The 18,483-nt window shown below is 33.3% G+C and overlaps 2 protein-coding genes across 4 annotated transcripts in view; one reads left to right on the top strand and one right to left on the bottom strand.

The window, feature by feature from the left end:
- Window positions 1-17,714, top strand: part of LOC141404603 (MOXD1 homolog 1) — a 45,168-nt gene extending 27,454 nt beyond the window's left edge. For both annotated transcript variants that reach the window (XM_073988066.1, XM_073988067.1), the window contains 10 exons: window positions 11,849-12,004; window positions 13,511-13,723; window positions 13,789-13,901; window positions 15,203-15,396; window positions 15,529-15,630; window positions 15,714-15,877; window positions 15,978-16,193; window positions 16,290-16,593; window positions 16,660-16,826; window positions 16,897-17,714. In XM_073988066.1, coding sequence (XP_073844167.1) covers window positions 11,849-12,004; window positions 13,511-13,723; window positions 13,789-13,901; window positions 15,203-15,396; window positions 15,529-15,630; window positions 15,714-15,877; window positions 15,978-16,193; window positions 16,290-16,593; window positions 16,660-16,826; window positions 16,897-17,091 — 1,824 coding nt within the window. In that variant the 3' untranslated portion in view covers window positions 17,092-17,714. The remainder of the gene's footprint in view (window positions 1-11,848; window positions 12,005-13,510; window positions 13,724-13,788; window positions 13,902-15,202; window positions 15,397-15,528; window positions 15,631-15,713; window positions 15,878-15,977; window positions 16,194-16,289; window positions 16,594-16,659; window positions 16,827-16,896) is intronic.
- On the bottom strand, window positions 12,041-12,987 carry plu (plutonium). 2 transcript variants are annotated; one of them, XM_073988069.1, is made up of 4 exons: window positions 12,871-12,987; window positions 12,561-12,761; window positions 12,290-12,493; window positions 12,041-12,208 (listed from the first exon to the last, which is right to left on the bottom strand). In XM_073988069.1, exons 1-4 carry the CDS (start codon window positions 12,884-12,886, stop codon window positions 12,126-12,128), a joined length of 504 nt encoding a protein of 167 aa, XP_073844170.1. In that variant the 5' UTR covers window positions 12,887-12,987; the 3' UTR covers window positions 12,041-12,125. The 2 variants fall into 2 exon arrangements, with proteins under 2 accessions (XP_073844170.1, XP_073844169.1); XM_073988068.1 differs by having other exon boundaries at window positions 12,561-12,794; window positions 12,871-12,971.
- Window positions 17,715-18,483: the final 769 nt, after the last annotated feature.

Below are 18,483 nucleotides of genomic sequence, written 5' to 3' on the forward strand. Positions count from 1 at the left end.
GGAGATAATGTATATTGCAAATTTTGATTCTGTTCGCCATATAAAACAACAAGAAATCACAAAATTTCGATATATGGTAATATTTTCATAATTATCTGATGGCCAATCCAACCACAATATGCTTAACTTGACATATGAAGTGTCAAAAACTAGGAAATTTGCCGATGCACCACAACAGCTGTTCACTGCCAAAAGCAAATGTTCTCTCATTAGTTGTTCTGCCGCTGAGCAAAAATGTTGTAAATTTTGTTTAATCTTCATTTAAATGAATGGTATAAAATTAGTAAAAACAGCATTCCAAACAAAGAATGAAATAGTTCGAGTGTTTTTGACGGTATTAATGACTACAATTTATTTGTGAATGAAGATATGAAAATGTGTAAAAAGAAAAATCAAAAAGTGACAAAAAGATATCAGTGCCGGAGTTGTGTTTCATTTTTTAAGTAACAAACACTTCATAAATAAAAAGAATCTCCGAATATTTCGTGCAAATTGCGCATCGTTTTGTCAATGACCCCACATTAAATAATTAATAGAAATCGTATGCAAGTGATCGAAAAAAACAAACAAAAGAAAGTATGTATGTACATATAACCTAAACGTATGTTGTTGTTTCATAAAGCTCTCCAACATAAACATGTGATCGGTTTAAGTATGGACCAAACGGAGAGACAACAGAGAGAACAGAATGGTGTTTTATTGTTATAAAGTATAAGTGTATTCTATATTATATACTTCTTTATTCTATTATATCCCAATTGTTCTTAAATAAATAAAACTTTTATTTACAATATATTGAAAAATCTTTTAATGGGCAATTAATCACAAAGTTACAGTATAATTCCAATAAAAATACTACTTATTAGAGGCAACCACAACATGTTTCTCCTGCTACCACAACATTTTAAAATATTTTAAAAATTGTATTATTAGAATATGATAGAGGTTACCATATATTTATAAAATATATTTTTCTTTCAAAATATGGTGGCATGAATCATATTTTTTCTCTGCGTGCATGAAACCGTGTACACTAGTTTCTTGAAATTATGAATTTTTCCCAAAAAATGCAAAGTTTCATGTCAAAATTTCATTGAAATTACTCTAGTGTGGATAAGAAAACTTTTCCAAACTGTTGGTGTCCAATACTACCGAAGACATCGAAGATACCACAGATCCAAACTTTGAAGATGGCATTGAATGTGTACCGCCCGTACAAGACAAGAGGTGAAGGCAGTAATCAATCCAACTATATGACCATAAGTCTGGTCCCTATTGCTTATAAGATCACTATCTTATAGGGATATTATGTAAACGACTGAAGCTTATGGTCAACGAAATTGTTGGGCCATACCAATGCGGTATTAGACCTGGAAAATCTTGACCATTGACCAGGTATTTCACATGCGGTAAATCCTGGAAGAGAACCAAGAGATATATGTAGATACTTACCATTTTTTGTCGATTATAAAGCAGTCTTCAGAAGTCCTATAGGCCAAAGGTATTCGACAGCCATGTCTGAATTTGGTACTCTCCTAAAATTATTATTATATTAACTGATACACGGTGCTCAACAACAACATCCTGGTTATACGAGAGGGAAAAGTTTAAAGAAATGCCATAATATACACCAATAGTCACATGTTACTTGCTTATGCCGACGACATTGGCATCAGTAAAACGACTGCGTTGGCTAAGCCATGTCACAAGAATAAGCGAGTGAGTCGCTAAAAAGGCATATAAATACGAGCCGCATGGCGGTACATGCATAACTGGAAGCCCAATGCTTTGATGGAGTAAACAAGTGGAAGACGAGATCGAAAACGCGGTGTTCCAAATTGGAAAAATAAAGCAACGAATAGAGAGGAATTGAAATTTTTTTAGTTCGACTAATAGGCCGTTTAAAAAGATTTTGTTGACATTTATATAAGCAGGTGTGAAAGCAAATGTAATAAATCCATTGTAAATGACAACTCGGACGTACAAATGAATACATATGGGTGATAATGACAGTTAATGTGCATAACACATATCCTCTACTTTACAAGGTTTTTCCCAATGAAAATATTCAAACTTACCTACGAGAAAATTAATTGAAATCAGCTAAATAAGTTATAGCTTTTAATATCATGTTAATATTCGATCTTTCTGCGGCGTAAACATACATTATGAGGATTTATGTACAAAGTACAAATTTGTATCCAGATTAGATTTCTTATTCAGTACAATGTAAACCTACTATAAGCCAACTACATAAATGTAAACCCAAAAAATAGATGAATGTTTTCTGCATTGATTTAAATTTGAAATGAAAGTGGCCTCCTTTTTAAGGCTTATCCCAACCCAGCCCGATATTCTGGCATTCACATGAATATAGTAAGTAGATGTATGAAATAAATATTGTTGAAATGTGACAAATTTTTGTAGGTCGATACAAATGTATGCAAAAAAGTACAAAATGCTGGGGTTTTACAGTTGACACAAATATTCATCAGGAAGGCATTATCAAAGGGGGAGCAGCACAAAACCCAAAAAAACAATGCAAAGTAAGCATATGTTTCAATATGACAACAATGTTAAAGGCATTACATAGCCTTCAAAGCGACTAACATGCGTGTGTTACAAAAGCATCATTGATTTTGACAATAAACGACAGATGTCAATCAGCATTTGATTTAGTCTGGAACTGAAAGCTGAGCCAAAAAAGAACAACAACAAAAAACATGACGCTAAACTTTTATGTAAATCTTTTAGTAGATTTGAAATAAAATAAATTGTGAACGTTAATGAATTCAATGTTGCTGTTCAACTTGTTAATCTCAATTTAAAACTTTAGCCCAGCACCCGTATCTTCTTCTTGTTTGCGTTATAATTAATGATATATTTTTCTAATTACATTTTGAAATGCCTTTTAGCCTTTTGCACATTATAGAATTTATCAAAAGGATTTATCAATTTCAAATGAGCAAATCAAAGTTAGTCGCAAAGAAGTGTTATCTCTCAAAACAATGAAAAGGGTTCAATGAATTTTTGGGATACTCCTGCCTCTATTATAAGTAAAACAAATTTTTAATAAATTCTTAGAACATCAAACATCAAAAAGGGTTGTTATTGAAGCGATACCATTGTTTCAAGAACATTTTTTGTAAAGAAGCTCCAATGGCAGTTGTAGGTAGGTAGTAGTAGCACCAGCCCAAAATCGTAATCCAATTATAATAATGAAATAAACAACAAATTTGATTGATTGTTTGAAATCATATTAATGACAATATTTTACAGACAATAGACCAAGGTTGTCGTGGGGAAAGAGAAGAAATAACTTGTAAATAATCCAATGAGAGATGATTCTATTTGAAAAGGTCTGGTTGAACAAGTACAAAAATAAATTTGTGAAAATCATATTTTTCTCCAATAAATTTACCGCATCAGTAGTCTCATTACACTCAACTGTTGTCTAAGCTGTTAAAAGACAACAAACAGCCGGGTATACAAACAGCCACTTTAGGTTATTATTTCCCTTTTTAGACCTAGAAAGTATCAACATTTGGGCGAGAAAAAAAACAAATTTTAAAAGTGAAATGTGTACCTTTCTTGTGAATTACAATATTACACACTTTCCCTCACCCTCACTTTTCATAAAATACTTCACTCTAACAAAAGCCCCATAATACCACAGGATTTCCACTGTCTTGAGTTCTGCAAACAGGAAACCTCTTCATGTGGCAAACTTCAACGAAGCTGTTTTTGTTGTAAATTAGGTTTACTTTTTAGCATGGTTTTTGTTTTATTCTTTATGAGAAGTATCTTTTTCTTGGCGAGGAAAAAAAGTTCGGTGGTCATAATTGACGCCAATAGAACAGATATATTCACCCTCATACGTTATTGTAACAATAATTTTCAATTTTCATCTGCGGTGGTTTAGTAAAGGAAAGACTGAAAGCAAAGAGCAAACAACTAATGCAAAAAATATTTTTTTTAAAAAATCCCTACAAAATATCAAAGCATTTTATATTTTTAAAATGAGTTAATTTAGAAATTCAAAGGGTATTTTTGTTGGGGGAGGGGGGTCTTTGGCCATTGTCTGCGTCCCTGTGTTTCTACGTCAATTTCTGATGGGGTGTTAATTGCCTAAACTTTTTGTTGATAAAATAAATGGCAGGAAGTTGGATTTCTTCCATTTCAAGTGTTATGTTGACCTTATTTTAATTTTTCTCCGGCACGAACGAAGGACCAAGAGAAAAAACAATGATTAAGGCATTTTGCTGTAAACTTTCTAAACGAAAACAACACAAGGCATTTTTGTGGTAAGTTAGTGCATAAATAAAATCCGAAATGATTAAAATCTCGAAATAACATTTAAAGGCCTAGTAGGAAAGGTTACAAATTACATTGCTTAGGTTTGCCTGGCAGCATGTTTATGTTAGGTGTGAATACTTTTCGAAAGCTGTGGTAATAATGATGTGGCCGATAAGAAACCTAGAGAAATAATATGATACTATTGACCTCAAGTGATTATTATTGGATTGTAATAATGTCAAATAAACCCTTGGGAATTAGAAATGCTGAGGATGTTGTAATAATTTTGCAAATGGCGAATCCAAAACTGTAACAAAAAAGGTCTATATTCGGGCCTACGACACTACTACTGACTTTCAGCTGATCAATTTTTTTAGATAAAAAAAAAACAAGTAAAAACATGTCAGTTGGTTTTGCCTCTGGTGTTTTTGGCATCTTAACTTTTCAAACTTCAGAATTCTAATAAATTTTACTAGTATCAGTAGGAGCAGACCTAAATAGTCTATAGACAGATCCAATGCCGGTTACACGAATAATATCCTCCCACCATTCCTAATTATTTGGATAATTGTTGGAGCAATCATATTCTGAGATCAAATACTTACTTACTTAGCTGGACTTTTACAGAACATTTGTTCCATATGTCGAGAAAATATCATTATTCCTCTCTGTTTGTTGTTGTATTTTCCCATCTGGGATATGGAGTTTTCCGATGTCGCGTTTCACTTGTTCACTCCAACGAAGCCTTGGCCTTCCAGTTCTGTGTCTACCACCATACGACCCGTATTTATACGTCTTTTAGCGGGTTCATCACCACTCATTCTTCTGACATGGTCTAGCCAACGCAATCGCTGTATCTCGATACGTTTAACTGTGCTGATGTCGTTGTAGAGCAAATACAGCACATGGTTCATATGACGTCGATATTTACCGTCAGCGCATATTGACACGTAGAACTTTCGAAGAATTTTTCACTCAAAACCACCAAGCTGTGTCCTATCTTCTTGCGCTTGTACCCAGGCTTCCGAACCATACATTAGCATGGGTAGAATCAGTGTTTTGTAAAGTCGACGACAAGATGTTGCTTTACTTATGCCAAATTAGTATATGTTGGCCAATACTACTCGTCTTTTTTACTTCACGACTGATGTTGTTTGTTGTGTTTATAGCGGTGCCGAGGTAAACGAAATCTTTAACTACCTTAAAATTATAGGTAACAACTTCCACAATTTAACCGAATTCTGCGGACGCATTGCGCCTCGATACCATCAACTTGGTCTTATCGGTTTTTACTGTCATATCCTTATTAGCAGATTCTCTTTCGACTTTTTTAAAAGTACTGATCAACAGTTACTTCTTTTACTGATCAACCCTTGGGAACAGATTTTTTCCCCTTATAGTTAGAGTATACAGTAAGGTTATGACTTTTTGACATTTTTTCTCAAAAGTGATTTTCTGTAGTGAGAATGAATGAACTTTTGCCTAAAATAACATTCATTCCACTTTATTATACAAAAGGTTCCGCACAGACCACTTTGATTTTTTTTTTTTTTTTGAAAAAATTCTATGAAATGAAAAAAAATCTCAAAAATTATTTCCTGTTGCACGAATGGATTGCCTTTTACCTATTAATGAAAAAAATAACATTTATTCCACTCAAATTTAAAAAAAAAAAATTATGATATATGAAATAAAGTTATATATAATATAAAATTATATATATGTTATAATTCGATGATAAAATTAGTGAGAAACAAGCGGTTATGTCATTTTAGATATGTTTTCAGTTAAATAGCTGCTTACAGTGACTTCAAAAAATTTTCAAAAGTTCTGAGAAATAAAAAAAAACTTTAAAAGCTTTTTGTGCGGAAGCTTTTTTTACCGAATCACTTTATAATTAAGATTTTATGTAATCTTAGGTAAAAACTCATCAAAATATCATACAGGGATATGAGGTTGTAAAAAGTCATAACCCTAGTATACAGTCTTACCTTCTTTCTTGTTGACGAAACTCAGGATGCTCAGATTCCAATCGTCGCGTATAGTTAGCTGATACATACACCTTATCAGCGTGTTGCATCCAGTTTGAACAGCTCGACTCCTTCTGCCTTATTATTGCTGTATTTACTTCATCTTGGACACTCAATACCATCTTTTGGAATTGGATACTTGGCATGGATCTTCGTCGTCTTCGCTAGTATTGAATACCAACAGTTTTGAAAAATGCTAAATAACCTTGTTGGACTCTTTGATGTTTCTTTCACTCTTTGTTTGAATTTTCGGAATTCATTCTGGCTCCTGTACATCTCGATTTTTTCACACTCCCGCTTTTCTATTTCTCCCTTTTTCTTGCGGAAAAGAAGTTTTTCTCTCCTTTTCTCCCGATTGTAGAGTAGCCCTGGTCATACCATGGATTCGTTTTTGGAGGCCTCTAGTATTAACGAATGGATTTTGCGTATGTTTTCATGGAGTGATCAATGCTATGACACTGTACTAATGTGTATCGGGACAAGGGGTGCTTTCATTGAGCAATTGGGCAAGTTGAGTACAATATGCTGTGGTTATCTCTTGTGATTGCAACTTTCCGATGTCCAACTTCCGTGTTGGACTGGAGATAGGCAGGTGCCATTTTGAATGACAGCTATAATACAGTGGGTCGTATATATGGCAAAAATATCGGCCTTGTATTTTTCAAGTACATCTGCCAGTGCGCAAACTGCACCTTCTCTATAAAGAGTGCGAACATTCCAGGTGCTGATGCGCCGCTCATGGTTCTTAAAACGTTTGTGAGGTCATCAACTTAGAGGGGTTTGTATTTTCTTTTCCTTGTTTTTTTTTTCATAGTAGCATGTGGGTTACTATCTCGACGCCTAGTCAGTTTTTATCGTTCTTATGGGCGAGCGCGCGGCACATGTTAGCTCACTAGCTTTAACAGGACCGTTGCTTGGTATCTTTCATACCCTACGTCAGCCCATAGATATTGTAAAACGAACAAATAACAACTCTCTCAATTGGGCAGTACCAAGGAGGTTTCAGTTAAGGAGTCCGGCAGTGTATGTTTTATTAACTTCTATGTGTGGTTTGAAATAACATAACTGAATATCAAAATGATTTTTAGAAGCCACTATAAATATAGTCACACTAACAACAACCCACATTTAACTATCTAACCTACTACATATTATTGCTGTAATCGACTTTAAAACAACAGTAAGTTGTGAATATGAATAAGCCGTCTTCTTTATCACCATCATTGTCTATATGAAGTGAATCCATTAAATTAATTCTGTTCACATGATATGTTGATGATGTAGGACAATCAACGTTGTAAATGTTTAACACCAACAACAACAATGCATTGTCTCAAATTGTTCTGTAAAAATAGAATATTTTCTTGGTGTGATAAAGAACAATACTGGTCGTATTCACATTTTTGCTCTTTGTTTTCTACAGTTTTTTCTCGTTTTATTAATTCAAAGCCCCGTTTAAGTTGATTTCATTTATATTTCTCTTCACTTCATATAGAGTATGTGGTTGGTGTTGTTGCTTTTATTGTGAGCAGTTCGCTCCTTCATTCTTAATCATTGTCTTTGGTGCTTAGACTTTTTTATTACATTTCGTATGTCTCGTCAGGTGACAGTTTGAATTATTGTTTCATTGTCCCACGCCAGAAAAAAAAATAAAAAACAAAACCTACCAAAGTTTGGAGGGAACAAAATGAAAGAGTAAAACAGTCAGTAAGGCGGCTGGGAGAATGAATGACTATGACAAACTATGTCACTTCAGCATGTGGGAATTTTGCGGAATATGCAATGTGGAGAAAATAAACCAAAAAATATTAAAAATGAGAAGTTTTACACCAAACACCAAACGATCAACTACTGCTGCTGCTTTTATTCAGAAGAGACTTTTGTAAATAAATGATTTTGGTTTTTGAGGAGCTAATAAATAAAACTTAGTGGTGGCAGCAAATGGATGGATGAATGTCAGCAGTGGAGTGATGTGTTGTTGTTCTCAACACCTTTGCCAAAGGATTAGCCACTGTTATTAATGTTAATATTGACGATTAAAGCACAAAGTATAACTGAAAATCGTCAAAAAATATATGAAGAGTTTGCTGTAATGCTTTAACATTAACGAAATCGAGTAGATTTCAAATGTCAAATTCGTTGCGTATACGTCAAATAAAATCCATTGGATTTGGGATGCAGATGTAAATGTAAACGAACTATTACTCATGATAGAGTTAATCGTATATCTTCACTCAATAACGTACATATTTCCTTAATAACACTATGCAACACTGAAAATGCAAACAACTTCTAGTATGCATTTTTTGAAAGTACATATTTAGACTATAAAAACCCTAGTAGGGTTTTGTCCTGTCAGATCCAGTTCGTATTTTATGGCCTCATCTAAACCGGGCTAAATCTACACTTTTTTTGCATTTATCGGGCCTTTATCTCAGAAACGAATAGGAATTTGGCCTTGCTGTCTTTAGCAATATTGTAGCCCTAAACTAGTAGAACTTATCTCTTCAAAAAACCACATAAGAAAAACTCCACCTAGGGCATCAAAATCTATAAAATATAGTAAATTTTACATAATTGCTGAAATTCTGGTCAGTATCGGCTAAACTATTGGGAGTTGAACCAAGTAACTTTTTGCAAAAATCTTCCAAATAAAGTTCTCAACAATTCCTTACAACATTCTGAAACTCTAAAGTGCTTACTTCATGTTGTTTCAGCGGTATTTTGCATCATATATTTTACAACACGTATTTCAAACACAGTTCACACCAACAGTTTATTCTCGCATTTCACTACATTATTGACATTTTTATTAAATCGTCGTTGAAAAATGTACTGAAAACAAAGGGATAGAGGCATTTTACAACAATGACATGTTCTGAAGAGTTGTGTATTATATTCCATATATAATAATATATATTTTTCCAAAAGAAAATATTCAGAATAAATTAACGGTTTTGGAGATACGGTGCGAAAAGTATAAAAATTGTGGCATTTTTGAATCTTCAAGTTTTTACTGGAAAAGCTTCCCTTACTTCAAATACCATAGAATTCACAACTTTTGCTACTTTTACCATTTTTAAAAGTAAAGAGACAGACCAAATATCAAATTCGAGTAGCTATGATATTCAGGTATATTCTTTGTAATTATCTTTACATTGGCCATAGAATTGTTAACTGGCTTCAATTGCAAAGCAAATAAATAAATAAAATAAAAATATTTCGTATCATCTACTAGTTATGCCAACAAATTGCTTTTTTTTTAATAAATAATAGGTCTGTCTCATAACCCAAACAAACAAATTGTTACTGTTGTTATTAATGTTGTCTGTGAACACAAAACCCCAATAGAAGAGGGGAATTCAAGAGAGAAATTTTGACAGTTCTTTTACCGAGTGATTGAAAGATTTTGCGGAACAAATTTCTTCTAGAAACATCTTACAACTACAATCAGCTGTTTTATGGTCCAATTTAATTGAAATAATTTCAACAGCATGGAGACAACTTCCTTCTATCACAAATTTTTCTAGGATTCGTATAAAAGACGTTTATCGTTTATTTTCCAATCTGAGAACCCGATGTACGAAATTACAGCAACATCGGTCGGAAAGAACCGTTATATGTGAAAGTAGCATGCTTACATTTTTTGTGGATAAGTTTTTTTATCCACTAGAAATCTTAAATTGCAAATTAGAGCTATTTTGGTCGGAAATGTAGCTACCCAGCAAAAAAAGTCCTCCCAAAATTATGGGTTTCGTAAGGGATTTTTGGCAGCCGTATCTACACTCAAACCCCCTTTCTTCCCCATTATTTTTACAAGGGCATGTCGCACTCAGTTTGTAGTTATTTTATGACCACTAGAATAACTAGTTATTCTGTGGCCACTAGAAGTTGAAAAGTAAGGTGAAAAAAATTATATTTTTAGAACAGTTGATGTTTTTAATTTTATCACACTTCTTACTTTTATTTTACTTTATTTTATTTCGCTGTCTGCCCGAATTGAACCCACGAACCCTCTGATTTCAAGCCAAGACACTACACACTATGCGACGCACACGAATATTAAGGGTTGCTTAAGAACTTAAATGTGCAGTACACATGTGCACCACGAAATGTTATTTTTTAATTAAAAAAAAACTCGCGTGCCGACGGCGAGCGTTGAACACACAACCGTAGGATTTATAGTCGGACACACACTCGCTGTGCCACAGTCGTCATTACTTAGTGAGCAGTAAAGTAAGTAGGTTTTTTCAGATTACTTGTAATGCGAAAAGAAGCTTGTTTACATTACTTTGTAAAGGGTTAAGTAATGACTACCGGATCCAAATTTTTGCTGGTTAAAGACCTCAAAGTAGCTAAAATCGTCATGTATCGTGATATGGGGGTAATACCAGAATGTGGACATATGGCGTTAATTTTTCATAGAGAAATTGTCTGACCCCTTGGAACCTTAAATGACGAACTACTGCCATTTTTGTATGAAAAATAAGCTAAAATCCTTAAAACATTCTGAAAATCGGGTATACCTTTTATATGGGGGCTATATTAAAACATCGATACCCACACACAAAGGAGGAATGTTTTATTCCCATATCGAAGACTAAGTGCCAAATGTCAGTCAATTCGGTTAAAGAATTTGGCTAAAGCCTTCAAAATACTGAAAACCTTGAAGTATTGTTCTATGGGGCTATATCAAAATTTACATCTGTACCGACAAATTTCTGAGGAAACGATTTGTTGCCCCAATTCTTCTGACTAAATACCAATTTTCAGCCATTTCGGTGTGATAATGAGAATAAACCCTTTTAAATACCGAAAATCGGGGGATATCGTTATATGGGGACTATATCAAAACGTGAAACTGTACTGAAAAGTTGCTGGGGAAAAGTTTTGTGGGCCCAAGGAAGAATAAATACTAAATGGCAACCATTTCTGTTGTGAATGCGGCTAAACCCTGAAAATATCGAAAGTCGGGCGGTGCAGTTCTATGGTGGCTATATCAAACGTTAGCCTGTACTGAATACTAACTAAATACTAAATTTCAGTTATGTTGGTGTGATAATGAGGCTAAAACCGAAAATCGGGAGGTACCGTCATATGAAGGCTATAGCAAAACGCGGACCGATATAGCCCATTTTCAATACCAAACATCCTAGGTGGTTATATGTATATGCTTGTATAGATTTAGATCAAGAACATATATACATTATAGGGTCTCCGGCATAGATTTAGATCAAGAACATATATAACTTATAGAGTCTTCTAAAAATATTTCGATGTGTTACAATAATTTTTCGTGTCCTGATTTTTGTGGCAGGAGTGTTTATACATTTTTATACATTTTACGTCAAATTAATCGAGATAATGTACTTTATCATTATATTAGGGTTCAGTCTAAATGCGCCTTTACTGTCCGAAAAAGAAGTTACTGCGAAATTGTTGCAGGAAAATAAGCAACCAAACTTACTATTTATTTGTTTTCAACTCAATTCTAACATTCACTTCTTCTTTTAATTTTTCAGGATTGTCATGGTTCATTTACGGATCGAAATGCAGCTCCCATCCAAGATGATACACAAAATTATATTGTCTTGGATGGCTTTCAAAATGGCACTCATACACAGGTGGAATTTTATAGACCAATTGAAACATGTGACCCCTACGATATACCATTGGGAGTAAGTAGTAAAGCCATAAAAACAGACAAAAACAAATTGAATTATAAAAAATTCCATTTATTTAAATTACAAAAAAAACATAAAAAGAATATAAACAATGAATACATGAAAACTTATACGGCTAGATATGTATGGATTTAAACTGTTTTGTGGCCACTGGCTTACGTAGATTAAAGAACGACATAATATCCTCACAATTTAAACCTGTAAAAATTCCAAAATAATTTATTCTGTTTTTTTTTTTTTCAATATTTATTCACAGCATTTATTGCCAGCCATTCTTACCGTGAGCCGTCTGTATATCTTCACTATTGTGATTATCTAAATCCTCGTAGAACTTAACCAGAGGCCAATTTTGGCGCATTGTGGCAACACACAATGCCGGTGTCAGGGTGCTGTTATTAAATTCTCTGTACGAACAATAGCGCAACAATTCCCTTATTAAATCCATATTACCCGAACATGTTGCCAAGGTCAAAGCATTTTGTCCTGTGTTTGTGTATAAACGAGAGTCATGGTTATTATTTGCTGGCTTACTCTCTCATCCCTTTCTTACCATAATGATTAACAGCTCTGACATTAGCACCAAATTGTAATAGGGTTATAGCAGCTTCCAATTTACCCAGGTAACATGCCTTTAATAGGGCTGTATTACCATAACAATCCACCTCTTCCAATTCATGTTTTTTATTGTCACCAGCCATGGTGCAGACAATGCGTAGGGAACAGATGTCATTTTGTTGGACGCATGTAAGAGCTAGAAAAGGCGTGAAATAACAAGATGTTCGTTCTCATGAAAAAATACCATAGAAATTCCATTAAGATATCAGCTTTGTAAATTTAAAATTATTCAAGTATAAAATTACCATTTATTTTCGACATAATAAAAAATAGTTTTTTTGTTTTAACGAGAATTTGTTTACGCTTAACTGTAAAACTGTTCTAAGTAAAGTGAAGAGAATTCTATCTCCTCTCATTCCCAAAAGAATCAGAGGATAAAGGAGAGATAAAAATCAATAACCGATTTATTTTATGGCTGCGTGAAGTTATTGGTGTTAATTAAAATATCGATTAACCGAACAACTCAAGTGATCAGTTATTGGATTTGTGTAACTTTTTGTCGTTAACGCACGAAGTCGTTACGGATGTAAAAGGAAATTAAAAATTAAATAAACGAAAGATTTTATCGAGCTTGAAGTCTTTTTGTTAATTTGCCTCGTAATTTCTTGTGTCTTGCTCCATAAAATCGTTCATTTACTTAAAAATGAAAAGGTTGAAGAGAACAATAAAAACAAAATAAAAATTAGTTATTGCAACTGTCAAGGCAAATCCTATCAGCCAATATTGTTCAATGAAGCATTAAGTATTATAAGATATCGGTGACTTGTAAAAAACCGCTTAATCCATTTCATGTATCTATTGAAATAGAAAAATATGTTCAACATTTTTTGACTTGTTTCTATTTCATAATTGATTCTTTTTCACGTTTTCTCTCTTATTTTGCAGACCGACACAATAAAAGTTTTATGGGCTTTTGGTGACACTGATCCCATACATGGAAATTTAAAGGGTCATGGTAAGAATCGAGGGTTCAAACCACTACATTTGCTGGGGCCAATGTTTCGTAAAAATCATGGCAGCTCCTCGTCTTCCTCATCATCAACAACTGCAGCAAGACATCAGCAAGACACACAAAAATGGGACGTTACAGTACAAAATGTAAGCAAAAAAAATAAATTTATATATTTTTTCTTCTTAAACTTACTTTATTTTTTATCTAACAGGTTACCATTGACTCATCCATGGACACATTATATTGGTGTAAAATTGTTAAAGCACCCAGTCTCACCGAGAAGCATCACATTATTGGTTACGAAGCATTACTGACACGAGCAAGGTTTGTATTGACATCAACTGTTCCCTTCATTTGATGAGTTTTGTAAACAAATTTGTTGTTGTGACAAAAGGTTTCATGTCATTTTTATTGACAGTTTGGAACTATGTCCTTGCCACTTTCCCCATTGTACCCCCTTCTCTGCATTACTTAAGCATCAGTCCAATACAATGACATTACAAAAGACATAATGCTGAGCAATGCAAACGTCGTTTGCCAATACAAGAAGAAGAAATGACGATAAACAATTCGTAATAGAAGAGTGTTTTTGTATGGTTAGATGACAAAAACCCACTTCATCAAAAACGGTTAGACATGCAAAGATTGTGCAAAATTTGGCATGGAAATTGCAAAAAAAATGAAAATTTTTTTTAGTAGAATACAATTTTTTTGCCAAACTTCTGTTATTTAAAAATATTTTATTAATTTTCGTTTTTAATCAAACAAATATTTTCTACAACAGCAAGAGTTTGGTAGTAATTCGAACGAATTTCATTTCGAATCGTCTTACAGAAACTGGCAATTAATTCTATAAAAACATTTGAAGTAACGAGAAGGAATTTTAACTATGCCTATATTTCTTCTCTATTGTCGTCGGGCTAGAATTTAAACCAAGTGTGATATTTGAAATTTTTTTATATTCTCATCCCTTATACTAACAAGGGTTTATACATTTTGATACGATTAGAATCGGACATGATTTAGTCCTTCTGTCTGGCTGTTTGGTGCGCATGGTAACTCTCGAACGGATCAACCGATTTGGTCCTAAGTTTGGTACTCGTAATATTTCGGTCCACACTTTTGGGAACCTCCCCAAAAAATATCAATATTTTTTGAAATATTTCTTCCAGAAGTAGATCAGGGTAGGAATTCAGTAACTTTTTAATCGATAAAAGATAGCGAATTCCTACAAAGGTTCGTATATGGTCTATATCGATCCACATCTTCAGGTACCTCCTAGACAGCGTGTTAATTGTATCTATCCTTTTTTCGGAACTTTTTTCGATGATATTGGTTTGCAAAAGCATTTCCATCATCAAAAGCATTTTCATCCTTACACATATTACATATACAGTGTCGTCATAATTTATCGGTAGTTTCTACGCAGTTTCCATCAATAAATCTTCGTTTTAAATTCTAACCAATAAATATTCCATCTATTCGTTGATTGTGCATACTTTCGAAAATGAGTTAATTTATTTTCAAAATTGATTAGTTTTTCTCCTCCTGCACTCTTTTATTCAATCGCATCATTCTATAAAATGAGAAATTTATTAATTTTCATATTTGTAATTTATTTGCAGCGTATCCTCACAACCGCTGGTACACCACATGACATTGTTTGAATGTTCTACTAAATCATATCCTGGCTCTGATCCGGCTTCATGGGATGTGTGGGTAAAGAGCAGTGGTGCTGTTTGCAATAGCAATTTATTGACGCCACGCGATTGGGATGCATGTATTACACCAGTTGCCGTCTGGTCAATTGGCTCGACAGGTTAGTTGTTGGTCGTTATAACAAAACGGAGAAGAAAAAACAAACAAATCAATTTGTTTACAATGCTGCAGTTCGTAGATGCCGTTATATACCATACATTGATCCCTTTTATTTTTATGTTGTGTTTTGCAGGTCAATTCTTGCCACCCCATGTTGGTATACCAGTGGGCGGTAAAACCGGTGCCAAATACTATATGCTTGAAATACACTATGATAATCCTTTAGCTTTGCAAGGTAACACCATATCCTAATAGCTTTTCTCTTTATTTTTACTGCCAATTTCATTTTCATTTCGTTTGCTCTTTTCATTTTTGTAGCCACTGACCATTCCGGATTCCGTATTCACTACAGCAAACATTTGAGAAAACATGATGGTGGTGTTATGATTTCTGGAGTATCCGTATCCGACACCCAATTAATACCACCCGGTCAAAAGCTCTATCGTAATGTTGGTATTTGTGGTCCATCGTGTTCAAACGTGGTATGTGTGTTTTATTTAATTTAACCATAACCTTTCCAAATATATGTATGTATGCAGGTATTCATTTTTGTTATTTTTTTTATTTTGTGTTGCACAACAGATGTTTCCTGAAGATGGTATTAAAATAATTTCCGGAACTTTACATTCACATCGTGCTGGCCGTAAAATGACGCTACGACACGTACGAAATGGCAAGGAATTACCCAGAATCATTGAAGATGATAATTATGATTACAACTACCAGCAAGTTCGACAATTGGAAAATGAAACCGTGGTCCTGCCGGGTGACTATATTATAACCGATTGTGCATATGAGGTAAGAAGGAGGCAAACTTACTTAGTTTAGAATAACATTTTATGTGGTTTAGAATAACATTTTATTATAATATATCTACCTGCCTTTTATCTGCAGACCACATCACGAAAGCGTCCAACCTTTGGTGGTTATTCGACCAAACAGGAAATGTGTCTGTCCTTCATTACCTATTATCCACGCATTGATTTGGCCGGTTGCTACAGTATGACACCAGTGAGAGAATTTTTCGAAACTTTTGGTGTATATCAATTCTATTCGCTGAATATGACAGATGTTGAGAATTTATTCCTTTACAATGGAAATGTGTTGGACTACATACCAAACACTATTTATGCAAAAACAAAACCCAACCGTGCCAATATGACCGAAGAAGACATCCTTTATGAAGAATCCTTGCTAAGTAAGTAAATTTTGTGTAAACATTTTAAAATAACTGAACTAATTCATTTCCAATATTTCTTTGCAGATAAATTAATTATTTCCGATCCAGTTGAATTTCATGATCGCACTTTCCTATCACATCTCAATCAATTGCCTTGGTCGGAACCATTATTTACAAAGCGTGTAGAACAAAGCATGATAAATGGCAAACACATGACATTCTGTCGTGTGTCCAATGATGCCCTATCAATTGTGAGTATTAGAATCTTTTTATTGATATTTAAAAATACTAATTTAACATGCTCCCCCTTTCCTTTTTTAGCCCTCTGAAATCATACGTTATCCGAATTTCACCACATTTGTTAAACCACCCAGTCTGTGTCCCTATCAAATGTTAATGGACAGTGCTCCCTTAAGCTCAAAGTCAACAAAAACAACAACAACTTTACCACTAAACTATTACATCTTAAGTTACTTAATAATATTAAACTATTCTCTATTTATATATTTCATTTAAGTTTGCCATAAACTTTACCCATTTCATCTTCTTCACTCCTTTGTAAATAATAACATCATCGTCTAAGTAGTATTGTATTAAATTGAAAAGGTAGATGTTGAGTTGAACTTTTAAGCTTAAAAGTTTTAAAAGTTCACATTAATGTGGTCTGTTAGTATTCCAACAGTTACATTTCGAAAACTTACCCATAATCACATAAATTATTCGTAACTCAAAACAACAGACCTTTTTAGCTTAGTATCTGCCTTAAGGCTGAATTCATACTGATGATTACAGGAACTGTCCAATATATCTATCATTCATTCAATATTTTAAGAAGTATTCAAATGTGGCTGTTTTAGATTTCACTTCATTGTTAAAGTCAGTAAAAAACGAACAAACAAACAAAACAAACATATCCGGAGAACAAAATGAGTCATAAAATTTAAGGTTTTTGAAAAGTCATTTAGAATCTCTCTTTAATTCTTCTAATCTAGGTAATTTAGTAATTTTATTGTGTAAGCCTTTTGTACTTATTAGAAGTTTAAAATGTTATTCATAATAATTTTGAATCCAAAGAATTAAATCTAAGTTTAGTTATAAGATGTTTTTGGAACAACAAAACAATAAATACATAACAAAAATAACTGGCCGAATTTTTATTTTAATTTATGTGGATCAATTGTTTTTATACCCTCAGCATTTATGCTAACGAGGGTATATGGTAAATTTCAAATTTCCTTTACAATTCCATTGAAACAAAATTTGCGAGCACATCCGCGTTTTTTGGTATAAAAATCGTGGTTTAAAAACTGTTCGTGTTCACAAAATTGGATTTAATACCTTATTAAGAAAAAATATTTAAAAATACCCTTTGTGTTGTAATAAGAAAATGTATATATAAATCGTCAATAGCATTTGATATCTATCCGTAGATGCTTAAATATTTGCTATAATTTTAGCGGAAAATAAAAAAATAATGAAGAAATCTTGGAGTAAATTTTATTTATTCTAACTCAGGGTCTATAAAAATCTCTAAAAAATAATTTAAAAATACGTACAGAATCTAACAACGCGTCGAAACATTTGAGACCAAAATTACAAAGATTTAGTTTATATTTTGCTATAGCACATAGCACTCACACAATGACACCCCCTAAAGTATGCAATAGAAAAATATGTTGCCTACCATTGGTTTAATACGAAACATTTGAGAATTTTTTTTTTTTTTTTTTTTTTTTTGAGTTATTCTACTATTTCGCTAAATTTCCATACAAAACCTGAAGTATTTTGATAAAACTTCTGCAAGGAAAATAGTTTGTCATCGTGAAAGAATATTTGCTTTCTATGATAAGCAATAGAAATAAGAAGTAGAGAGTAGGTGTGTACGATAACTTTCCCAGCAATAATTAC

Source organism: Musca autumnalis, unplaced genomic scaffold (assembly GCF_047663935.1).
Source record: "Musca autumnalis isolate F117 unplaced genomic scaffold, ASM4766393v1 scaffold_5, whole genome shotgun sequence".
In the NCBI taxonomy this organism is placed as follows: Eukaryota; Metazoa; Arthropoda; class Insecta; order Diptera; family Muscidae; genus Musca; species Musca autumnalis.